Source organism: Xenopus laevis, chromosome 9_10S (assembly GCF_017654675.1).
Source record: "Xenopus laevis strain J_2021 chromosome 9_10S, Xenopus_laevis_v10.1, whole genome shotgun sequence".
NCBI classification, from domain to species: Eukaryota; Metazoa; Chordata; class Amphibia; order Anura; family Pipidae; genus Xenopus; species Xenopus laevis.
In genome coordinates this window covers 8627208-8653501 of record NC_054388.1, presented here as the reverse complement: position 1 = coordinate 8653501, position 26294 = coordinate 8627208, and the positions used below count along the sequence as shown (strand labels likewise).

The 26294-nt window shown below is 42.8% G+C and overlaps 1 protein-coding gene across 5 annotated transcripts in view; it reads right to left on the bottom strand.

Annotated features, from left to right (window-relative positions):
• Nucleotides 1-26294, bottom strand: part of ncoa3.S (nuclear receptor coactivator 3 S homeolog) — a 92539-nt gene that overhangs the window by 13344 nt on the left and 52901 nt on the right. For 2 of the 5 annotated variants that reach the window (XM_018237322.2, XM_018237320.2), the window contains 12 exons: nucleotides 16743-16811; nucleotides 13720-13827; nucleotides 12245-12417; nucleotides 11175-11275; nucleotides 9207-9381; nucleotides 8561-8746; nucleotides 7058-7159; nucleotides 5061-5201; nucleotides 4762-4909; nucleotides 3216-3598; nucleotides 1437-2308; nucleotides 92-227 (listed from right to left, as the gene is read on the bottom strand). In XM_018237322.2, the coding sequence (XP_018092811.1) occupies nucleotides 92-227; nucleotides 1437-2308; nucleotides 3216-3598; nucleotides 4762-4909; nucleotides 5061-5201; nucleotides 7058-7159; nucleotides 8561-8746; nucleotides 9207-9381; nucleotides 11175-11275; nucleotides 12245-12417; nucleotides 13720-13808 (2506 nt within the window). In that variant the 5' untranslated portion in view covers nucleotides 13809-13827; nucleotides 16743-16811. 5 annotated transcript variants of the gene reach the window in all.

Genomic DNA, 26294 nt, shown 5'->3' with positions numbered 1-26294 from the left:
ACACAGTCATCAACAGTCTCCTACACGATACTTGTAAAACAGGGATGTCTGTAAAAATTCCCAAGAAACTTAATGGAAATGGAATTCCTACCCAATGTTGGGCTGTCCTGGAATACAGGCTGCTTGGGCCCAAGGTCGCTTGCTCTGGAACTCATTGAATTGGAATAGAAGTCAGAACCAGCCAGATCTCCCAGGATAGCATCCAAATTATCCAAATCTCCCGGAACCTGGAAACAAAACATGCAGGAGGTGTGTAAGCAATATGAGGCTGAACCCCGAGGCTGAATTCTGGAACCAGTAAGTGTATTTTTTTAGTTGTAATATTGGTGTGTAGGTGCATCTCAGGTCATTTTGCCTGGTCATGTGCTTTCAGAAAGAGCCAGCACTTTAGGATGGAACTGCTTTCTGGCAGGCTGTTGTTTCTCCTACTCAATGTAACTGAATGTGTCTCAGTGGGACCTGGATTTTACTACTGAGTGCTGTTCTTAGATCTACCAGGCAGCTGTTATCTTGCGTTAGGGAGCTGCTGTCTGATTACCTTCCAATTGTTCTGTTGTTAGGCTGCTGGGGAAAAAAGGGAGGGGGTGATACCACTAACTTACTGAAGGTTATCAGAGCACAAGTCACATGACTGGGGGCAGCTGGGAAACTGACAATATGTGTAGCCCCATGTCAGATTTCAAAATGAAACATCAAAAAATCTGTTTGCTCTATTGAGAAACGGATTACAGTGCAGAATTCTGCTGGAGCAGCACTATTAACTGATGTGTTTTTAAAAAAAACTGTTTTCCCATGACAGTATCCCTTTAAGGAGGTTCAAAGACCCATTAGGCTGGGTATGTCAACCTTAAGGGTCAGGGGACACAGGCAGATTCGGGGAGATTAGTCTGCCAGCAATAAATCTCCTTCTTCAGTGTGAGTAATCTGCCCGAACTTCCTCCCCTGCTTCCCACCGGCTAAAATGTAAATCGCCGGCAGGATGGCACTCGGCTCGATTCGTTTTCCGAAGTCGCCCGAAGTTTCCTCGTGGGGCGACTTCGGAAATCATGCCGTGTGCCACCCCGCCGGCGATTTACATTTTAGCCGGCGGGAAGCAGGGAAGGAAGTTCGGGGAGATTAATTACACCGAAGAAGGAGATTTGTCGCCGGCCAACTAATCTCCCCGAATCTGCCTGTGTGCCCTGACCCTTACACCTCAACCTCCACGTCACAGCCAATGGTCCATTCTGCCCACTGTTTTAATACGTGTCTTGTTTTTTTAAATGTAAGCTTTTGCCCCTTCTGCAATTGCTAGGAGGCTACTGGGGGGAGGGAGATGTCCTGATATCTTATCACTACGACAAGGAATTTAGCTCACTCCTATGACTAGAACTTACGCAAGCTCTGAACATGTTGTTGCATTAGTAATAGAAATATATCCAATAAACACATCATACCTCTTCTCCAGGCTCTGTCTTTATTTTAACCTCTTTATCCTGACTTGAAGTCGGGACATTGGAACTACTACACGAGCCCATTTTAATGTCCATGTGTTCCACTTTGGGTTTAATGTCCTTGGCCAGTGGGTCCTTCCAGTCGTCTTTGTCCAGCAAATGCCTCAGAAGTGCATTGTTCTCCTTCTTCTTTGGGCTCAGCTGCTCTCGTTTCACCGTTGCTTCCGTGCAAGGTGCGGAGCTCACGGTTTCCTGGAAAACGTCCTTTCCGGTGGCTTCTGCTGTGATCTTTGCTACTTCTGCAGGGGAGTTGCCATTTTGCAGCAACTTATGGAGAATGCGGTGTTTTTCTTGAAGCATGGAGCCATGCAAGTTGGACGTAGAGCTGACCCCGATGGAAGTGGATGAGGACACCCCTGATGGACTTGTTACATTGGATGAGTCTTTGCAGTCCATAGAAGAACTAGACATTAGACTTTGACCCCTCTCTTCTGTAGAACATGTGAGAAGCTGAAGGAGCTTCTTATGCCCTTTACTTTCAGCTTGTGATCTCTGACTCTCCGACCCTTCAAATATGTTCTCTTTAACGTCTTTTTCACCAAGATGCTCCCTACCGCTTGACTGACACACAGAGCTTTCCACTTGTCCTTGTTCACAGTACAAGCCACTGGGACTCTTACAATCCTGGTTGCAAATTTTACCCTGCTGGGGCATGTTCATATTGGAATTGTTCTCTACTTTTTGGCCAGGAGAAGATAATGATGACAGGAGTGAACTCCCCACTCCTTCGCTTATGGCATGGAGAGCACTTAGCGAGCTGCTAGAGAAGCTACCTCCCCCTGCATTTCCTGAAGATCCCATTGGAGAGTTCATGCCTGTAAGTTACACCAATAAAAACATTACCACTACATTGTGCATAGGGTTGCCACCTGGCCCGGTAAAAATGATAGTTGATCCCAATGTTATTAATAGGGAAAAATGATAAATTTAAAGGAAGGGCGGTATTTTTTCCATAAAAGGTGGCAAACCTAATTGGGCATGAACCCAAAACAAGAACACAAGCCCCAAATACAATCAGAAACAGCAATTTCAAGTTGTGTGCTCTAATTGATCAAATGCAATGCATGCAGGAATCTACAGTTGGTAAGATGTATACCAAAGGTTGTGTGTGCAGTTTTGGGCCCTTCATTAAAAAGAAATTCCCTTAAAGGAGTTGTTCAGTATAAAATTAAAAACTGGATGAATAATCAATAAAAAATGTTTCTAATCTAGTTAGTTAGACAGAAATGTAATGTATAAAGGTTGGAGTGACTGGATGTGTAACATAATAGCCAGAACACTACTTCCTGCTTTTCAGCTCTCTTGGTTTCCAATGATTGGTTACCAGGCAATAACCAATCAGTGACTTGAGAGGGGCCCCATGGGTCATAACTGTTGCTTTTGAATCTGAGCTGAATGCTGAGGATCAATTTCAAACTCACTGAACAGTTATGTCCCATGTGGCCCCCCTTAAAGTTGATGATAAAGAGTTAGAGAGCTGAAAAGCAGGAAGTAATGTTCTGTTCTGTTGTGTTCGACATCCATTCAATCCAGCCTTTATACATTACATTTTTGGCTAACTAACTATATCAGAAACATTTTTTATTTTGCACGGCCTATTAACCCAGTTTTTATTTTTACACTGAACTGTTCCTTTAAGCATTAGCACTGATAGGCTTTACAACACCTTTTACATGCCCATTGCCGTCTTGCACATCGTTCACAACAATTTAAAATACATACCTGGAACAGGAGAAAACTGATTGGATGCCATCTTGGGACTGGCCCGGTTTCTGGGTGACACCATAAGGTTGGGTTGGTTGGCATTCATGCCCGGACTGCCATGCGGTGGGCTATTCATGTTAAGGCCATAATTACTATTGTTCTGGTACGGAGACTGCTGTACCCCTGGAGCTTGATTAACAGGTGCCATGTTGCCTGGGGACTTGTATCTCATGCCCTGCATTTGTGCCATGCTGTTGGGGTCCCCCATGCCATAGTTCCTGTTCTGCTGCTGCATGGCCTGCGGTGGCATTGAATTCATTGTATTGGGAGGGTTAGGGTTCATTTGTGGCCGAATACCTTGAGCCATTGGGTTCGGATTGGGTCGGTAGCCATTCTGTTCCCTGAAATAACAGTGTGAGTGGATTTAAAAGAAAATCAAAGATGAAAAGGAATCACTTGTACGCTACATATCTGGTAGCCTGATTCGAATATCTTGTTGCAGATACAAATTTTTCTCACCCTCCAGTGATTTAGATCTTACTTTCCCTTTAAGAAGGAAACATCCATGCAGTCCCTAGAAACCTGCAGGGTTTGTCTTGTCTTGTTCACCTTCTGAAAGTCTTACAGGGTAGCAGTGCACACTTGCATCACGTCCCTTGCACCCAGGGGAAGCACACTATGTTAGAGTCCTGTACAGAAGCAATTGATAAGACCCGGACCTGACCCCGCAGCCCGCATTTTTCTGCCCATCTTTGATCCGCTACCCAACCCAAACCCACAAATGCCTTATCCGCAACTAGACCCGCAACCTGCCTACCACCATCAAACAGGACGTGATGGTGCTGCAAACTGGAAGTGCCATCGTCCAGAGTGGGCGGGACAGAAACAAGTTTTGTAAAACTTTAAAAGGAGTAAAATATAGACAATATTACTAGAAATTTAGATAAAACTTGCAACCCGACCCCAAGACCCGCACTTGAAAATCCTTCCCTCATTCCGCAAGGTGCCCGCTGCAGGACTCTACACTATGTATACATATTATGCCCAGCATCACCAAGAACAAAGTAGAGTGCTGCAGCGGGTCGGGTACCCACGGGTTACCTGCAAAAAAAACACCCTGCGGAATGAGGGGGAAGATTTTCAGGTGTGGGAATAGACGTGGGGTCACCGGTCTCATCTTAATTTCCTATCTTATTTAATATAGTCTATATTTTGTGCCTTTTAAAGTTTTACAAAACTTGTTTGTCCCCGCTCACTTTTGATGCCATCACTTCCGGTTTGCAGCACCATCACTTCCTGTTTGATGGTGGTCGGAGGGTTGCGGGTCGGGTTGCAGATAAGGCAGTTGCAGGTCGAGTAGCGGATGAAAGTGGGCAAATATGCGGGTTGTGGTTCGGGTAGCGGCCTGCGGGTTCGGGTCTTAGAAATTGGTTCCGCGCAGGACTCAAGTCATTTACCAAAAAGGCATTTATCGAGCCGACTATGATGATTTACCTTTCTGACTTCCTGCCGTATGCACACACACACACCTGTACATGTAAATCATAAAACATGCTTCATTCACCTTTGCAAGAAATGCGTGGAGACAAAGCCGTGCGGATCATTGGTGACAGGATTCCGGAAGAGCTTACTTTTTGTCTGAGCAGTCACCATGGTGCCATCTGCTAGAGAGAACCTATACAGAGGCGTTTCAGAAAGTCCGTGGACATAGGCTGAATGGGACGGAGGAAGGTAGACGATTATTAGATGGGACAGTCCAGTAGACAAAGAAGCCCTAAAGAATTATTCCAAAGGAACTGAACAAAATGACATGCCTGTAGCATGGACTAGTTTTGTGCAGAACAAGCGGTGCATATAACTTGCCTTCTTGGTAATGGCGTTTGTAGGTCCATGGCTGCCCTTCGCTGTGACACAGGAACCTTTGAATACATCTACGGATCGTATCTTCAAAGCCCGGTCTCATGGAGGAACGCAGGGAGTTGGCATCAATGTTCACCACCTTGCCTGTAACAAAGACCATTCGATACACAATGCCATTTTGCATTAGGCTTAAATACAAGGTTAGATCATAATGAGATCATTCCACAATGACAATTGGCCTACAAAATGTTATATGGCCTACAAAATATGGATATGGCCTACAAAATGTAATATATGGATATAATATATGGATATGGCCTACAAAATGTTCTTTCTTAAAGGGATACGGTCATGGGGAAAAAAGTTTTTTCAAAACGCATCGGTTAATTGTGCTGCTCCAGCAGAATTCTGCACTGAAATCTGTTTCTCAAAAGAGCAAACAGATTTTTTTTTATATTTCATTTTGAAATCTGACATGGGGTTAGACATATTGTTTGTTTCCCAACTGCCCCCAGTCATGTGACTTGTGCTCTGATAAACTTCAGTTACTATTTACTGCTGCACTGCAAGTCGGAGTGATATCACCCCCTCCCTTTCCCACCAGCAGCCTAACAACAGAACAATGGGAAGGTAACCAGATAACAGCTCCCTAACACAAAATAACCGCTCCCTGGAAGACCTATACACTCGATATTAAAATCGAGGTCCCACTGAGACGCATTCAATTACATTGAGTAGGAGAAACAACAGCCTGTCAGAAAGCAGTTCCATCCTAAAGTGCTGGCTCTTTCTGAAATCACATGACCAGGCAAAATGACCTGAGATGCACCTACACACCAATATTACAACTAAAAAATACACTTGCTGGTTCAGGAATGAAATTTTATATTGTAGAGTGAATTATTTGCAGTGTAAACAGTGTCATTTAGAAATAAAAACGACACCATAAAAATTCATGACAGAATCCCTTTAATGATTACAGACTGGTAAAGAATGTAATGTTCCTGTTTTGTTGTGCTTTCGTAATATCCGCTTGGCTTATAAAATATTCAGCAACAATCCATGACAATATGTCACATATAAATATATGTCAGCCTATTTACAAGACAATTTCTCAATACAGCCGGCGGCAATGCCAAATTTCCCTGTATTTAAATTTAAAGGGAATGTATAGGCACAAAAATAAAATCCAATTTTTACTTTCTTTAATGAAAAAGAAAAATATACTTTAATTAAAAAATGTGTTTTTATTAGAAACCTGACTGTATGCAGTGAAATTCTCCCTTCATTTACTGCTGTGGATAGGAATTGTCAGACGGTCCCTAACTGCTCTGCAGGGAAACAATCATACTTATGAACAGCAGGGGGAGCCCCCGCCTTACTTCCCAGCCATGCAGAACTCAAGCAGCTTTGTTTGTTTCCCTGTAGAGCAGTCGGCGACTGTGTAGAGATTCGTATTGGAATTTATTTTTGCCTTTACATCCCCTTTACTGTTTCCAACTCCAGCTGCAGGGACAAAGATCATGGAGCCAGATTTAAACAGATAAACTGGGATTCTATTTGGCGGATTATTTTGCTGCAGCCACTGGTTCTGCAGAGTTGGATAAAGTTTATATTAAACAATACAAAAACTATAAAATCCCCATTAGATTACATGACAACACAGGACCCAGTGCAGTCTGTATATTCTGATTATTAATCAGTCTTGATGTATCGGCTTCTGGCAGATATTATTTGACTTGTGCTGTTTTGATCATTTATGATGATCCCTAAGCAGCCCAGACCACACTGAGCATGTGCACAGTCTTGGTCTTGCAAAGATGTATAAAAGTTACAAGATGGTGACCCCCTGTGGCCAACTTTGAAAGTATAAATCATTTGTTTGATTAGGCTTGTGGTGCAATAAGTTAAATCTGCAGTTTACCCACAAGGTGATGCATCTGACTAAGTGATTATTATATATTATAGTATACATTATATTATATAAGGTATTATCTTACCGGTCAGATCGTGCCTTGTGATGAAGCTTTCAGGATTGGCTGAGAAGGCCCTCTCTGCAGTTGTGATGCGCCTGGCCACACAGATCATACAGGACTGAAGGTCTAAAAAAAACAGAAAAAGGGTTTAACAGGAGGTTATTGTTTTTTGATATAAAGGAACAACACTGCACATAAAGACAAAATAAGTATAGTGTAAATTCTGGATACTGTGTTCAAATGAGTGGGGTTCATCTATTAACACAGGGCAAATTTCCAACCAGGCAGTAAGCAAAAAATGGTTCAATGCCCAGATGTAAATTTGCTCAGATAAATACCAAAGAGCTCTGTGTGTGTATTGTGGCCCATTCTAGGGGTAACCATAAGGCTTTATAGGGGACATAGATCAGTCGCCTGGTGACAAATAGCCTCTTCTTCAGATGCGTAATCTCCCCAAACTATCTCCCCGCCTGCTAGAATCTAAATCACCCGCAGGATGACACTCTGAGGGCTTTGTTTTCCAAAGTCGCCTGAAGTTTCCTAGTGAGGCAACTTTGGACGACTTCGGAAAACGAAGCCCCCCGAATGTCATCCTGCAGGCGACTCTTGCCGGCGGGAAGGCAGTTCAGGGAGATTAGTCGCCTGAAGAAGAAGTGATTTGTCCCTGGACGACTAAGTCTCCCTGAAGCTTCTAGTCGGTCTCTGCCCTAAAAGGGGAACTATCGCGAAAAAGAAAATTTAATATAAGCGTCAGCATACTGAAATAAGAAACTCTCTAAATGCAATCAATGAAATATTCTGCATTGTTTCTGAAATAATCAAGTTTATCTTCACTATTCCTCTCTCAGCATCTGTTTCTCTTCATTCTCTCGTCATGCAGCAGAATTTGTGCAAAACGCAGTTATTTTGTACTGGAATCAGTTATTTGAGTGAGCTCTAATACATCTGCTAGGAAAGAAGCCTCCCTTATAAGATATATTGGATCTAACTGTCAATGAATATCTGACACCCAACTGCTGCATGAAGACAGAATGAAGAGAAACAGATGCTGAGAGAGGAATAGTGAAGATAAACTTGATTATTTCAGAAAGGATGCAGAACTTATAATTGACTGTATTTAGGAAGTTTCTTAATTCAGTATGTTCAATTTTCATTTTCGCAATAGTTCCCCTTTAATACAGTGCCAGTCATGGCTTGTATTTTTCACATATACAGGTGTGGGATCCCTTATCCAGAATGCTCGGGACCTGGTGTTTTCAGGATAATCTTCTGATAGAAAATTATGTAAACATTAAATAAACCCAATAGGTTGGTTCTGCTTCCAATAAGGATTAATTATATCTTAGTTGGGATCAAGTACAAGCGACTGTTTTATTATAAGAGAAAAAGGAAATAATAATTTTTAAAAATCTGGATTAATTAATCATAATGGGAGATGGCCTTTCTGTAATTTGGAATTTTCTGGATAACGGGTTTCTGGATAATGGATCCCATAGGTTTACTCTTATTACAATCATCCCCACTAACCTTCTCCCTCCTCGATCATCGCCCGGGGCTGAGATAAAGCAAAGCACTGCATGGTCTCGTATCTCTGACGCGCGTCCAGGTTGCTTCCGTCCTCCAGATGATCATGAGAGGTTTTGACCAGCATGCGGCAGTTGAACGTGTGGCTCTTCTGTCGAGGGGTTTCACTAGACCATGGGACGCCATTAACTTTCCAAAGATAAGCAGAAAAATTAGTTTCACTTATTAAACATACATCAGATTATCAACGACGATACAGAAATTGCTTTGCTAGTTATTTGGGGCCACAGTTACAGCCTTGCTACTGTTAAGGGCAGAGACACGCCCTCAGATTCGTGAAGATTAGTCGCCCAGCGACAAATCTCTTTTTCAGGGCAACTAATCTCCCCGAACTGCCTCCCACCGACGGAATGACAATCGGTGCTCTTTGTTTTCCAAAGTCGCCCGAAGTTGGCTCATGAGGAAACTTCGGGTGACTTCGGAAAATGAAGCACTCCAAGTGCCATCCAGCCGGCGATTTACATTCTAGCCAACGGGAGGCAGTTCGGGGAGATTAGTCGTCCCGAAGAAGAGATTTGTCGCCGGGCGACTAAATCTCTCCGAATCTGAGCGTGTGTCTCTGCCCTAAAAGAGAGAAAAATACGCCTACCAGTAGATTTGGGCAGGTTCTTGAGGAAATCTTTACGGTCCTCTTCGTGCAGAATGCTGTAGACACTAGTGTTAACCAGATCCTCTTGTTTGTATTGTAAGTACTGGGTGACATTTTCAGATACAAATACAATGCTGCCCTCTCGATTCACCACAAACAGAAAGCCATCCAGAGCCTAAGCACACACAAAAAAACATGTTTATATATTTTTATTTATAAATATTCCCACTCCCCCCATGACAAATTAAGCTCACAACAAATGTTTGGTGAGTACTGAAACTGGACGGAAGTTTAGAGTTATCAAGCATGCTGGGACAGAATACGGTATTATGGGTAAGACCATGCAGGTGGTTATTTAAAGGAGAACTAAAGCCTAACTAGCAGAAGTAGCTAAAAATGTTGTACATTATGTTTTATGCTTCTGTACCAGCCCAAGGCAACCACAGCCCTTTAGCAGTAAAGATCTGTGTCTCCAAAGATGCCCCAGTAGCTCCACATCTTCTTTTCTGCTGATTCACTGCACATGCTCTGTGCTGCTGTCACTTACTGAGCTTAGGGACCCACTCACAATATACAGTACACATAGAATAGAAATGTCACAATATAAGGCTGATTAGTAATTAATACACATAATTACTACTGTATATACTCGTGTATAAGCCGACCCGCGTATAAGCCGAGGTACCTAATTTTACCTAGGAAAACTGGGAACCTGTATATAGCCTATACTACACTTTTGTCTGCACAGCTACATTTTACTAAAAGCTGCTCCCCCTGCAAAAAAAGTAGCCACACTGTCTTCTCAGTGCTGAGCTCAGTCTCAGCTCTTTCTTCCTAGTGTCAAAAGCACTGCTCTGCAGCAGAACAGCTTCCTTCCCCTCTCTCTCTCCTACAGTAGTGTAGCGTAGTGCTCCCCAGGCTTACCGTACTATGCCTGAGGGAGAAAGCGATCACTGACAGGGAGAGCAACGGCTGTTTTCGCATTGAGAAGGCGCCATTGAAGAAGGGCACCGCGCCTCTCTTAGCGCATGGGCGCCGGAACGTAACATGCGCAATGTCATGACATCATGGCCGCCAGTTTTCTGCCTGAAACTGCACGCAGCCTGCTCTATCGCGCATGGATCAGTGTGAGTTAGGCGCGCACGCCTGTCATGCTATTCAGCCTGTCCCAGCACTTCAGCAGCATTACTCAGAATGCTATACTGTACATCTTTGCTGTGCGGACAGGCACAGGAAATAGTGAACGAGCACGCAGCAGGGGAGAGACTCGCGTATAAGCCGAGGTAGACTTTTTCAGCACATTTTCAGTGCTGAAAAACTCGGCTTATACGCAAGTATATACGGTACATGGCAGCACAGAAACCAGTGCAATTAGCATCAGAATTGAATAATCAGCAAACCTGTAGCATCAGCTTATATTACAGGGGAAGCTCATTTTCTGCTGGATAATTAGTGACGACCCCTAAGCTTAGCTTCTCAACAGCCAATCAGAGCCCACTGAGCATGTGAGTGTCACAGACAATATTCATTTTAAGGGTTTAGTTGTCCTTTAAGCAGCATGTAACTTGCAAACTTTTATTTTCAAAGTGTACCAATGCCCTGTGGATCACGGCAATGCACTTTAACATCCAGCAAGGATGAACCGAAACTCGCTATCGCTGCAGTTACTCAGATTATCCAAAAATAATAGGGATGCAGGAATCGGTTCAGGATTCGGGCTTTTTCAGCAGGATTCGGCCGAATACTTTTGCCTGGCTGAACCAAATCCTAATTGGCATACGCAAATTAGGGGCGGGAGGGAAATCGTGTCAAAAAATGTTTCCCCTTCCCACCCCTAATTTGCATATGCAAATTAGGATTTGGATTGGTTTTCGACCAAATCGTTTTGCGAAGGATTCGGGAGTTCGTCCGAATCCAAAAAAAAGTGGATTTGTTGCATCCATAAAAAATAAGCACGGCTCTGCTCACCTGCAATAACAGCGGCCCGAGAGAATCCTTATCAATCACCCCCTGCCCTGTAGAGGAAACATCGGCTTTCTGCACATCGTCGTCATTAGAAGAGGCTTTTCCTGCAAAACAGAATATATATATATATATATATATATATATATATATATATATATATATATATATATATATATATATATATATATATATATATATACACACAATACTGCACAAAATGACAGCACTCCAAGGAAGTTCACAGCGAGTCGATGTTGCTAAAGTGGAGGTCTTTATTGAAGATCCAACGTTTCGGTTCCTTACTGGAACCTTCGTCAGGGATAATAACCCTGACGAAGGTTCCAGTAAGGAACCGAAACTTTGGATCTTCAATAAAGACCTCCACTTTAGCAACATCGACTCGCTGTGAACTTCCTTGGAGTGCTGTCATTTTGTGCAGTATTGTTCTATATGTTATGGACTAGCACCCAGGTATCGATTTTTTCTTATGGTTGTGCACTCCATTCCCTCTACATACATACATATACATATATATATATATATATATATACACACACACACACACACACACACACACACACACACACACACACACACACACACACACACATACTGTGTCCATAAATGCTCAATGTGGTACCACATCCAATTATAGGGGCACACAAGTATAAAAGAACCTTCCCTTGGTAACATATACCCACTCAATTTTACCAAGTTGAGCAAATCTTTACACTTCCGATATCTTCTAGAACTAACCCCCCTATGTAATAAAAGGCACTAAGTTTGCCCAGGAGCAGTAACCTAGTAGATTTTTGCTTTTAAACAGGTTACCGGTAGATGCTCCTAGTGTCTTGTATTACATTAGCCCTTAAATGTTGTGCCTGATTTTTCCTGGAATTCATGGAGGATAAAAGACATGGCAAACTGGAAGATTTTTTTAATTTTTCGCTTTGCACTTTTAATAAACAACCCCTGAAGTCTTCTCTTCTCTTGTGTAGGACAGACCAAAGACGATGGTTTGCGATACAAATCAACAGACACAGGAATGAAAAAGGGACATACGTATTAGTTACCTTGCTCTTTAATCTGACGGATCTGCCTGACCGTCTCCTTTAAGATCGCGCATTTGTCCGGTTTGACATTGAAATTGTCTATGTCGCTAAGATTGGCTGAAATGAGATCGGCCAACTCCTCTATGTACTTGCTCTCCTGCTCACGTCTCCTCTTCTCACCACTGCAGGTCAGACTATTGAAGAGAGCAATGGTCTTTACTGAATGTGATTTACAATGAGATAGAGAGATAGAGAGATAGAGAGATAGAGAGATAGAGAGATAGAGAGAGAGAGAGAGAGAGAGAGAGAGAGAGAGAGAGAGAGAGAGAGAGAGAGATAGAGATAGATAGAGATAGATAGAGATAGATATACATAAAATATAATACAGTACATGTGAGTGTAACAAGTCAATAATATAAACCACACTTGTGTAGTATTCATAACGGCAGAGACGAGACGATTTGGCGAAATTTAGTTGCCCGGCGACAAATCGCCTCTTCTTCAGGCTACTAATCTCCCCGAACTGCCTCCGACTGGCTAGAATCTAAATCGCAGACGGGATGACACTCGGATCGCTTTGTTTTCTGAGCTCACCAGAAGTTTCCTTGTGAGGCAAATTGTGGCAACTTGGGAAAAGTGTTCCGAGTGCCACCCCCCCCCCCCCCGGCGATTACGATTGTAGCCGGCAGGAAGGCAGTTCGGGGAGATTAGTCGCCCGAAGAAGAGGCACTCGGAAGGAAACTTCGGAAAACAAAGCAATCTGATTGCAATCCCGCCGGCGATTTAGATTCTAGAGGTCGGTGATGCAGTTCGGGGAGATTAGTCGCCCGAAGAAGAGGCGATTTGTCGCCGGGCAACTAAATCTCCCCGAATCTTCTCGTCTGTCTCTGCCCTAAAGGGGTTATCCACCTTTGAGTTAACCTTTAGTATGATGTAGAGAGACAATTTGCAATTGGTTTTCATTTTTTATTACTTGTGGTTTTTGAGTTATTTAGCTTTTTATTCGGCAGCTCTTCAGTTTGCAATTTCAGCGGATTGCTAGGGTCCAAATTACTCTAGCAACCATGCATTAATTAGAACAAGAGAATGGAATATGAATAGGATAGAAAGGGGAGTAATAAAAAGTAGCAATAACATACATTTGTAGCCTTACGGAGCATTTGTTTTTAGATGAAGTCAGTGACCCCCATTTGAAAGACGGAATGAGTTAGAAGAAAAAGGCATGGAAATCATGGTCTACCTGAATTTGCCCCAAACAGGCCTACAGGCTACCCTTAGAACAGGGGCACCAACCTGTAAATTGGGATATTTTTGAAGACACATTGGGCAATCGGAGTCCCACTCTTTCAATCTAACCAGCTGTTATCTCTATGTTTATTTCTACAAGAAGAAAAAGCCTGTATGTTTCTGAACTAGTGATGGCAAGAGAATAAGTAGAACAATATTGGAGCCATTCTACTCAGCAGGTTACTTCTATAGCTTGCCATGCCTCTTACCCAGGTCCGGGGGTATCACAGGAAGACGGCTTGCGCTTTCTTGTTTCAGACGCCAGCGGATCCAAGGAGTTTTCCCCTAATCCACTCATCGTGAAGACACATCAGCAGCTGGAACACAAACAAAAATTAGAGCCAATTAGAGAATTAAGCAAGTTGATCTGTCTGCAGGAAAGGCCCAGGTCAGTAAAATGGCCACTGAAGAACAAGTTTTAACCTCACATTGAACCTCTGAAGCCCGGACTATATCTATCTCTATCTCTATCTTTATATCTATTTCTATCTAAATAATCTTTATCTCTATCTAAATAATCTCTATAATCTCTAAATATCTATCTAAATAATGTCGCTCTCTCTCTCTCTATATATATTATAAGGCTTCTGTACGACTCTTCTACTGAATCCCCACTAGATGGCACTACTATGCCAATGCCAAAAATAGGAGGAAAAAAAAAAAAAAAAAAGGCTTATCAGATTCCTGTAATTACTCTTGCACTTACAAACACTCTTGAGGTCCTCCCCAAGGGTTAGTAGAGGGAGTATTTGAGATTTCTGCAAACTTACAAGTACCTTCTGCAGCAAGCTGACTGTCACAGAAAGCCTCGCTTGTTAATAAAGCCAGCATTGACAAATAAGCAGCCTGTAATAAACTGTCGGGTGCAGGGGTGTAACTACAGACGAAGCAGACCCTGTGGCTGCACGGGGGCCTGGGAGGTACAGGGGGCCCCACGAGACCCTAATTAATGAGCCATTTCAACATATATTGGTAAAACAAGACGACCTCTGGATTTGCTGGGGCCCCTAAAATGACTTTGCTGTGGGGCCCAGTAACATCTATTAACGCCACTGCTCGGTTGGTTTAGGGATATAAACTCTATCCAGTAACACAAAGAAATTGAAGGGAAACAAGCTTTGCAGTACCTGAAAGTGGGGAATGACATGGTTAATTGAGTATAGCATTGCAAAGTGTCATTATTTGAATTCTGGTTTAGTTTTAGCCCCGTTTTCTTCTTGCACAGGGAGTTTATTTCCAGCTGCTCCTGTCATTATCTTCTTCCTTCCTGTCATGTGATTCTCGATCCCTAAAGTGAATATGCAGCCAGGAGGGCTCTATTCAATAGCAGAATACAATTAAAGGGATTCTGTCCCGATTTTTATGGTGTAGTTTTTATTTCTAAATGACACTGTTTACACTGCAAATAATTCACTCTACAATATAAAATGTCATTCCTGAACCAACAAGTGTATTTAGTTGTAATATTGGTGTGTAGGTGCATCTCAGGTCATTTTGCCTGGTCATGTGCTTTCAGAAAGAGCCAGCACTTTAGGATGGAACTGCTTTATGGCAGTCTGTTGTTTCTCCTACTCACTGTAACTGAATGTGTCTCAGTGGGACCTGGATTTTACTATTGAGTGTTGTTCTTAGATCTACCAGGCAGCTGTTATATTGTGTTAGGGAGCTGCTATCTGGTTACCTTCCCATTGTTCTGTTAGGCTGCTGGGGGAGGAAAGGGAGGGGGTGATATCACTCCAAATTGCAGTACAGCAGTAAAGAGTGACTGAAGTTTATCAGAGCAAAAGACACATGACTGGGGCAGCTTGGAAACTGACAATATGTCTAGGTCCATGTCAGATTTCAAAATTAAATATTAAAAAAAAAAACTGTTTGCTCTTTTGAGATTTCAGTGCAGAATTCTGCTGGAGCAGCACTATTAACTGATGTGTTTTGAAAAGAAAAAAAAAAAGATTTCCCATTACAGTATCCCTTTAAGCTGTTACAATACCAAGGTGCCTCATAAACAGATATAACGTTTAATTGTAAATAAAACATGCTTTAACATAGCGACGTTACATTGTAGCATCCCGAAAACAGACATTGAGAGCTGATCAGTAACAGCCATGGAGGAGCAAAGTGAAGTTACTCCTATAGGTCTTCTTGAATAAAAGAGGGAGACGGAGCATTTGGAAAGCCATTGAGCTGCCTGCATTATGTTACAAACACAATTAAACAAATAAGCAGTAGGATCTGAAGTGGAGCACAGACTTAAAGTACATAGGTATATACGGATCCAGGATGTGCTTATGGGGCCACTGCACGACTGCTGCTAATGAGCCGATCACTGTAAGTCACACCATGGGTTATATCCAAAAAGCACTGCCCTAGAGTATTACCATATCCCCAGACAATATATCTTATAGGGGGGCTCCTTTCCTAGCAGATGTATTAGAGCTCACTCAAATAACTGATTACAGACCAGTGAAAAACTAACAAATTATCTGCCTTTTGCACAAATTCTGCATGTAGAGAGACATGATGTCTGGAGGCTTTAATAGAGTGAGCTCCAATACATTTTTTAGGCAAAAGGAGCCCCAATATAAGATATTCTGGATCATTCATTTGACACCCAACTGCTGCCTGAAGACAAAATGAAGAGAAACAGATGCTGAGAGAGGAATAGTGAAAATAAACTTGATTCTTTTAGAAACAATGCAAAATTTTTATTGATTGTATTGGGAAAGTTTCTTATTTCAGTATGATGAAGCTTATATTAAATTTTCATTTTTGCAATAGATCAGAGTGATTAATTGAGGTTCATGACAAGACTGCGACAGTCCCTGAACTAGCAGACCAGGAGAAAAGGTTGAACGTGATGGATGCTTTCTTTTTCAACCTCATCTACTAGGCAGGCCACCTGCTGCTTAAATCCTTGACTCTTTATAAATTTAAGATAATAATTAAGATCAACCTGTTTTACTGGATGTTTGTGGCGAAACCTAGGATAAGTGATAGTCTCGTAAAGCCACGATTGCCTTGTTAAAGGGCAATTTAGCCAATGACATAAGCTGCACATGAATTCAGATATCTCGAATATCTAGACATACCCACGTGTCCCCCGCTATATTACAGCAGGATGTGGCCAATGTCAAAAAAACAAAAAAAAAATTATGATTAGCATTCTCCTTAGATTTACGAGTCCTCTTTATGCTTATTGTGTAAATAGACTCAAGACTGGGCAACGTCTTACCCTGAACTCTATGTGGCAGAAAGCTAAACAACTGTCGGCTGGTACAAGGACGTTTCCGTTGACATCGTTCTACAACATAAAACAGTTTTATAGATAGTTAGAAAGGGAGTAGTAAATACAGCCGATTAAACATTTACATAAGATATAAAATAGATATAGATTACTTGGGTGGTCAAAATCAGCTGACTCAATTGGTTACCCCCTCCCCATCCAATAATCAAATCATACTATAGGTCCTGGAAATTGGAGCCAGTGTATGGTGAACTTTACTATAGGTAATGGCAAAAGTTTTATTCCAGTCTGTCATTCGAACTACTGCCTTGTTGCTAGGGTTTTTATAGTGAGCCTCATTTAAACGGAGCAGTTTTGCACTATCTTTTGGCCGAAAAGCACATTTACAGTAATGACAGACATGGAACAGTACCACTAGCACTGCGGATTATATTTGGGACTGAGAGCACAAATTTACACTTTTCTTCCCAAAATGAGAGAATCTTTAACGCATCTCATACTATTAACCCACTGCTGAATACAAATCTTAAAGGGGAAGTAAAGTCTTAAATAGAATAAGGCTAGAAATTCTGTATTTTGTATTCTAAACATAAACATGAACTTACTGCACCACAAGCCTAATCAAACAAATGATTTATGCTTTCAAAGTTGGCCACAGGGGGTCACCATCTTGTAATTTGTTATACATCTTTGCAAGACCAAGACTGTGCACATGCTCAGTGTGGTCTGGGCTGCTTAGGGATCGTCATAAATGATCAAAACAGCACAAGTCAAATAATATCTGCCAGAAGCCGATACACAAGACTGATTAATAATCAGAATATACAGACTGCACTGGGTCCTGTGTTGTCATGTAATCTAATGTGGATTTTATAGTTTTTGTATTGTTTTATACAAACTTTCTCCAACTCTGCAGAACCAGTGGCTGCAGCAAAATATTCCTCCAAATAGAATCCCAGTTTATCTGTTTAAATCTGGCTCCATGATCTTTGTCCCTGCAGCTGGAGTTGGAAACAGTAAAGGGGATGTAAAGGCAAAAATAAAATCCAATACAAATCTCTACACAGTCGCTGACTGCTCTACAGGGAAACAAACAAAGCTGCTTGAGTTCTGCATGGCTGGGAAGTAAGGCGGGGGCTCCCCCTGCTGTACATAAGTATGATTGTTTCCCTGCAGAGCAGTTAGGGACCGTCTGACAATTCCTATCCACAGCAGTAAATAAAGGGAGAATTTCACTGCATACAGTCAGGTTTCTTATAAATACTGTATACATTTTTTAATTAAAGTATAGGTTTCTTTTTCATTGAAGAAAGTAAAAATTGGATTTTATTTTTTTGTCTTTACATGCCCTTTAAATCCCATGGGTGGTCAATAAACTCATTTGTGGCTAAGCCGTCTCATCTACTTTCATGGCACAAGCCAAAGGATCTTGCATATGGTAAAAAGAAGAACGATTAAAGGTGTTAATTAGCAGGCGATTCGGGTCCCTACAGGGAACAAGGGTGAGTTGAAGAGGAGAAAGAATGGGAGAAAGAGGATGGTGAGTGGGTGGGGGGAGAGAGTATGGAAGGTTGAGAACAGCAGCTGTGTATCTGAATTGATTTACTGAGAGCGGCTAGAAGCTTTAAGCAAAGAAGAGGCTGTTCAGGCTAATTAGAAAAATAAATTGCTCTTGGAAAGATAATTATGAGGCATTGTCATGTAAAAGTGCCCTGGGCTGCCCAGTCTGAAATGTAGAGGCTTCCACCAAACACTCCGCCTGCTGCACTACAGCGGCTCTTTTATTGAAACCTATACATGGCAATCACTCGGCTTGTTTAACAAGCGCTCCAACCAGCTGGGCTGGACCCAACGACTGCAATCATAAGTGGCAGAGGATGATGAAGGTGGATATAGTTGGGAGGATGAAGAACAGTACCATGAGCAAGCCGTGCGTTGTGTTATAAGGTCACCAAACAAGCGAGTTCCGCCCCCCCCTCCGATATGCCCATTCAATATCTGTTCGTCCCTAGGGGCAAATGATTGGATTACAATGGTGGGACGCCGACAGGATGATAATCATTTCAACTCGCCGATGCAGCCCTCCATTGGGAAAATAAAACTGGTCCAATCAACATCTGGATGGTTTTTGCCAGATATTGGTCTGGGAAGCCTGTCGGAGGGCCCATACACGGGCAGATAAGTTGCTGAATGGGTCTAAAGCTAGCCATACACAGGCTGATAAAAGCTGCAGACAGACCGAGTCAGCAGCTTATTGCGTGTGGCCCTCCGACAGGTTTCCCCAATTGATATCTGGTCGACTCAATTGGGCAGGGTTAAAAATCCCATCAGATCAAGGCTGCATCTGTTCGTAGATGCGGTCCCGCGATCCAACAGCCCGTATTAGCAGCATTATGATCCAATCGTTGGTTCCTCAATGTGGGCTTATCAGGGAGAGATCCGCTCAATTAGCAAAATCTATACGTGTATGGCCACCTTAAAGGACCTAATTTGGCAGCATAAATCTGCCAGTGTATGGCAACCTTTAGTTGGCCATAAATGGGCAGATTAAAGCTGCCGATATTGGTCCTTTAGACCGATTCGGCAACTTATCTACCAGTGTGTGGGGGCTTCCGACGGATCCACCTTAGCGATGTGCGGGCCTAACCCTGCCCTCCCTTGGCCCGTGCCCATCCACTTCCGGGTTGCTTTTATAGACCCGCACAGACCCGCACCGCCAATGACGTCACAACAGGGCGGGGCGAGCAGGCGCATCGTATTTAAAAGACAAACCCGGAAATCGGAATATGTCCATTAGGCAAACACATTGGAAAACAATTAAAGATGATGCGTTTTGACTTCATCTGACCCAGATTCCCCCAATAAATCAATACAGCTACATGATCTCATTTAAAAAATAAAAAATAAATGCAGTCTTGAAAGCGTAAGGGGGCACAGGCTATTTATGGGCAGTGTGATTGCAGTGGGAAAAAATGTGAATTATGTGAAAGAGAAATAGCTGAAAAAAAATCCTAAACATTACAGCGTATGGATCAGTTCCAGGCAGAGGAATGAAAAAACAAAACCAAATAAAAAAAAAAAAATAGTAGCTACCCAGGGAAAATTGAGTATGCATCCCTGCATCATAGAGCTTCTATCAGCCTCCATGTCTAGACACAACTGCTTCTCCGGTGCTGTGAACTGTCTGTCCTGGTTCTGCTTGAACGGATTTGCCATGTGATTTTATTTTCTTCTTATACGTGATACGGACCAGCAGCACAGTCGGACTTTCCTACCCCTGCAGTCTGTCAATTAATGGGCAGGATAGTCTGGTCTGTTATTTTTCCTACTTTGATCCTAAAGTTAAAATCTGATTGGTCCGTTAAAGATCGCGTTACCGAAACACATAATCTCTATCCGAACGTTCATCGTACAAAGAATAAAATCTGAACGTCAATGGCCAGTTTTTAGCAGATTTTATATCAGCGAGAGGGCCAGGAAAGAGGGAGGTCACTAATTGCACAGTAGGTTCTGCAGGGTTAGTATCAACATCGGACCTCTCCGACGCCGCCACCTCCCCCCACGAGTGCGTACATTTTACGTTGCGTCAGTGCAACCGGGGTCACGGAGGGAGGTATGGAGAGATAGAAGAGCCGGGGCCCAAACAGAGCCGGGGCCCAAACAGAGCTGGGCCCAAATAGGATCTGTGCAGCCACTGGGACAGAATGCTCTGTTATACAGATAGCTAGAATCTCAGCTGCCATAAAGCAGGACAGGACTGCTGCTTACAATAGGGATCAGATAGGATCTGTGCAGCCACTGGGACAGAATGCTCTGTTATACAGATAGCTAGAATCTCAGCCATAAAGCAGGACAGGACTGCTGCTTTCAATGGGGATCAGATAGTATCTGTGCAGTCACTGAGACAGAATGTTCTGTTATACAGATAGCTAGAATCTCAGCTGCCATAAAGCAGGGCAGGACTGCTGCTTCCAATGGGGATCAGATAGGATCTGTGCAGCCACTGGGACTTTATTGTTCTGTTATACAGATAGCTAGAATCTCAGCTGCCATAAAGCAGGGCAGGACTGCTGCTTACAGTGGGGATCAGGTAGGATCTGTGCAGCCACTGGGACAGAATGCTCTGTTATACAGATAGCTAGAATCTCAGCCATAAAGCAGGACAGGACTGCTGCTTACAATGGGGATCAGATAGGATCTGTGCAGCCACTGGGACAGAATGTTCTGTTATACAGATAGCTAGAATCTCAGCTGCCATAAAGCAGGACAGGACTGCTGCTTACAATGGGGATCAGATAGGATCTGTGCAGCCACTGGGACAGAATGCTCTGTTATACAGATAGCTAGAATCTCAGCTGCCATAAAGCAGGACAGGACTGCTGCTTACAATCAGTATTACTCTCCCAGCCAGGTACAAAACAGATTAGAATGGTTTCAAAATGTATGAAAATGAATTTTCCGCATAACCATTCCACAAAAGACAAGCGATAACGTGAGTAAATGTTAACTAAAAATGGGTAAATCTCACCAAATGCTTTTGACATCGGTGTGGGTTTGTACAAACTGTGAGACGGTGCCTCTCTCTCCATCCTGGCAGCGCCAGTTGACCTGTGAGCTCACACGACCCGACATTCTAAGAATGTAACCGATCTAAACACCAGCAAGTTGCATTTCACTTCTTAAAGGAGCTGGTTTGAATGCTGAATACGGGCTCTTGCTTGCAAGTGAACTACTTTAAAGTGAAAAGCAGATGGGAGTCTTGGCAGTGGGGCCCATTTCATTAAGATCAGACAAACTGCTTTTCTTTTTCATTATTCACTTCCAACAATGTTTCATCAAGAAATGTCTCTTAAAGCTGCATGAAGGCAAACAGTCTGCCTCTGAATAACAAAAGAGGGACAAGAGGCTTTGGATGCATGGCGTTACCCCTGCCGCTAGAGTAGGAGAGGTAAAGATTTCGAAATTTGGTCGCCATTTCCATGACTGAAGATAGAGAAGGTCCTGGGTGAAGCAGCAAGGTCAGGCTCTAATCTTAAAAAGGAAGGAAAGCTAACGAAGCAGTTTATTGCCAATAGATTAGCTACAATAGTCCAAGCTATAACACTATTTATTCTGTAGAATGCTTTACCATACCTGAGTAAACATCTCTAGAAGCTGTTTATTTAGGATAGCAGCTGCCATATTAGCTTGTTGTGACATCATTTCCTGCCTTTGTCTCTAGCTCTGAGCTCAGATTACAGCAGAGAAGGGAGGAGAGAGGAACAAACTGAGCATGCTCAAGCCCTAGCCCTGGAGGTTGAAGCTGAAAACAGGAAGTCTGATACAGAAGCCCATGAGTACACAATAGAAGGAAAGAAATGTGATGTTTCTTTTGACAGAGGACTCAGAGCAGCATTACTGGTGTATTTATATAGATCTTTCTGATAAAGCTTGCTTAGTTTTAACCTTTCCTTCTCCTTTAAGAGCAGATACATTATAGTTTCATGAATGTCCAACCTGCTGTTGCTAAAAATCTCTGAACCCCTGTGATATCTTCTTGAAGTGTGGCCCTTTTTTCTTGCCATACAAGTACCAACATCAGTTTTATTTGATTAAAGGCCATTTGTTATTACCGCAATTAAGCGTCATCGGCTGTTTTTTCTGAATCCCGTCTGTAGATTACCGCACAGCAAGTTACATTTGTAGGTTAAAGGTCCCCATAGACGCAAAGATTTTTCTTGCCGAACGGCCGATTTTAACGACGTCCGACCAATCCGTCAAATTATCGTGAAGTTAGTGGGATTCGAACGATCGTACATCTTACAATTTTTGTCCGACATCTGTCAGAAAATTGATCGGCCAGGTTAAAAATATCGAATCTTTGTCGGTCCCAGTGCAATGTATCTATGTTTGCAGGGCCAAGCAGGCAGCCCCCCTTTGTTTTCCTGCCAAATTGGTCTTTTTATTTGATGGACACATCATACATTTAAACAATCAATTCAAGATAATCGTGGTCTCATGATAGCGATTGGATCTTTTAAAAATCTTTACATCTATGGCCATCTTAACACTTTGATGCCTCCGCATAACTCTCATGTCCCCAGATCACACATAAACACGTCCAATAGGAAATGTCCAGAACTTTCATTGCATTATCTTGTCTATAGTATGATTTGATACAGTTCACTGCCGAACACATAGGAACAGAGGTTGGATTAAATGGGGTATGAGTAATAACCAAAACCATAATTACTGCAGACTACAAGGGCTTGTATACAAATGGCAGCACTGGAAGCACATACATGACCATAGCAATGACTAAATGGTGCCTAAATGGTGAGCTGGTGCCTATAGTAACAGTGGGATAATAGTCTCTGGGAAGGGAGTGTGACTGTGGGATAGCAGGTATAGTAGGGAGAGATGGTGCCTATAGTAACAGTGGGATAATAGTCTCTGGGAAGGGAGTGTGACTGTGGGATAGCAGGTATAGTAGGGAGAGATGTGCCTATAGTAACAGTGGATAATAGTCTCTGGGAAGGGAGTGTGACTGTGGGATAGCAGGTATAGTAGGGAGAGATGGTGCCTATAGTAACAGTGGGATAATAGTCTCTGGGAAGGGAGTGTGACTGTGGGATAGCAGGTATAGTAGGGAGAGATGGTGCCTATAGTAACAGTGGATAATAGTCTCTGGGAAGGGAGTGTGATAAGATGATGGGAAGTTACAGTGGCACAGCAGGTCAGATGGGCAGTAGTAATATTTCCAGCAGTCAGATCATATACACCCGCCCATAAGGAAAGCTGTGAGGCCTTGTGGAGGTGAATTAGTTAACTAATCTCTAACTCATATCTTAGTTTCAGGCAACACCCAGAGGAGGGGCAGATTTTAAGGAGAGTTAAAGGATTTGCACAACATCTGAAAAACACAACGTAGGTTGTTTGGATCAGCAGCTATACAAGACAATAACAAGGTGACATACTTGCTTGGGGTGTAACACTAATGTACGACAATAATGTCACAGACAAACAACCCTGTGGGCAACACACTAAGGGACATTGCCCAGACTGCAACAACCTGTAACTTTCAGATAAGAGACAGAAGTGAGAACACCCTGAGAGTAGTAGTGTCACACCAAGCTATTAGTTACACAGTGTCATTTCCAGTGATGCCACTGCACTAAAAAATAATAAATACCAACTATTTCTAAGGTCACTCAGTGGCTGGTGTCACATTAAGCCCCATTGCCGGGTATATGAGCTGAATGCAAGTGCTCATCAGGAACTATACAGTCAGGCTGCCATGTTTTGAAGACAGACTGTTGCAAATTTGCAATGGGTGGATGCAATTGCCAATGTGGGCATGAAGTAGACAATTTGGACTTTTCATTGAATTATTTTCCTGCAATCTGCTTGGTGGGATCAATGCTATTGTCCTAGGGGAAAATTAAAGGGAGCAGGAGGTTAGGTTTCTGCCAACACGCAAAGACAGATAGCTAGAATCTAAGCCATAAAGCAGGACAGGACTGCTGCTTATAATGGGAATCAGATAGGATCTGTGCAGTCACTGGGACAGAATGCTCTGTTATACAGATAGCTAGAATCTCAGCTGCCATAAAGCAGGACAGGACTGCTGCTTACAATGGGGATCAGATAGGATCTGTGCAGTCATTGGGACAGAATGCTCTGCTATACAGATAGCTAGAATCTCAGCCATAAAGCAGGACAGGACTGTTGCTTACAATGGGGATCAGATAGGATCTGTGCAGCCACTGGGACAGAATGTTCTGTTATACAGATAGCTAGAATCTCAGCCATAAAGCAGGACAGGACTGCTGCTTACAATGGGGATCAGATAGGATCTGTGCAGCCACTGGGACTGAATTCTCTGTTATACAGATAGCTAGAATCTCAGCTGCCATAAAGCAGGACAGGACTGCTGCTTACAATGGGGATCAGATAGGATCTGTGCAGCCCCTGGGACAGAATGCTCTGTTATACAGATAGCTAATATCTCAGCTGCCATAAAGTAGGACAGGACTGCTGCTTACAATGGGGATCAGATAGGATCTGTGCAGACACTGGGACAGAATGTTCTGTTATACAGATAGCTAGAATCTCAGCTGCCATAAAGCAGAGCAGGACTGCTGTTACAATGGGGATCAGATAGGATCTGTGCAGCCACTGGGACAGATTGCTCTGTTATACAGATAGCTAGAATCTCAGCTGCCATAAAGCAGGACAGGACTGCTGCTTACAATGGGGATCAGATAGGATCTATGCAGCCACTGGGATAGATTGCTCTGTTATACAGATAGCTAGAATCTCAGCTGCCATAAAGCAGGGCAGGACTGCTGTTACAATAGGGATCAGATAGGATCTGTGCAGCCACTGGGACAGATTGCTCTGTTATACAGATAGCTAGAATCTCAGCCATAAAGCAGGGCAGGACTGCTGCTTACAATGGGGATCAGATAGGATCAGATAATCCAACCCTGCTTTATGGCTGAGATTCTAGCAGTCTGATCATTTTTTTTAGATATAATGTAAGTAAAGTTTCTTTAAGCACAAATATAAAATGTATTGTGTTAATGGGGGGGGGAGCTATAGATAAAAGAAAAAATCCTTTATATATGTTCAGAGGGCAAAAGCAATGACTTCCCATATTAGGCTCTTAAATTTTAAAACCTGCAAATCGAATGCATTCACATACTTACTAAGGGAGCCCTTATCACTTTGCAAAAGCACATTGCCCTTACATCATGTTTTGCTTTAGATACATACGGGGGGAGCCTGGCACTTACATAGGAAATGGCCTGACAGACACAAAGCAGGGTGTTGTGCTAAGTGGAAATTTCTCACATACGGTTTAAGATAAGTGGGGGCACCTTGGGGTTCAGGTCAAGTTCATCATTTTCCATTGGTTTAATCATGGCATAGAGGCATGTTTAAAAATAGGGTTCCTTGAAAGAAAATACTTTAAACACAAAAAGGTTTCTTTTCTGATAGAGGAGGGAGACCAAGGTGCCTCGATTCATATTTAAAACGGAGGTCTTTAGTTTCAGTCCATCATTTAGTCAGGACCCCTTTAGCTACAGATGTATCCAAAGACTGCTATAGTTGCAGGGGTACCCAGTGCCCTCGCCCCACATCTCACACTAATTGGCCTTTATGCTGTACCCCTTAGCTAAGATAGGTTACAGATATACACTTGAACACCGGGATAACCGCGATATAGTTCCAGGGGTACCCAGGGTGCAAATAAGCACTCACCCCAAATCTCCCCCTAACTGACCTTCAGGCTGGGCCCCCTTAGTTCATAACAAGGTTACAGATATATAGAAACATTGGGGTAACAGTCACCCTGCTATAGTTCCAGGGGTACCCAGGGTACAAATAAGCACTCACCCCAAATCTCCCCCTAACTGGCCTTCAGGCTGGGCCCCCTTAGTTCATAACAAGGTTACAGATATATAGAAACATTGGGGTAACAGTCACCCTGCTATAGTTCCAGGGGTACCCATGGTACAAATAAGCACTCACCCCAAATCTCCCCCTAACTGGCCT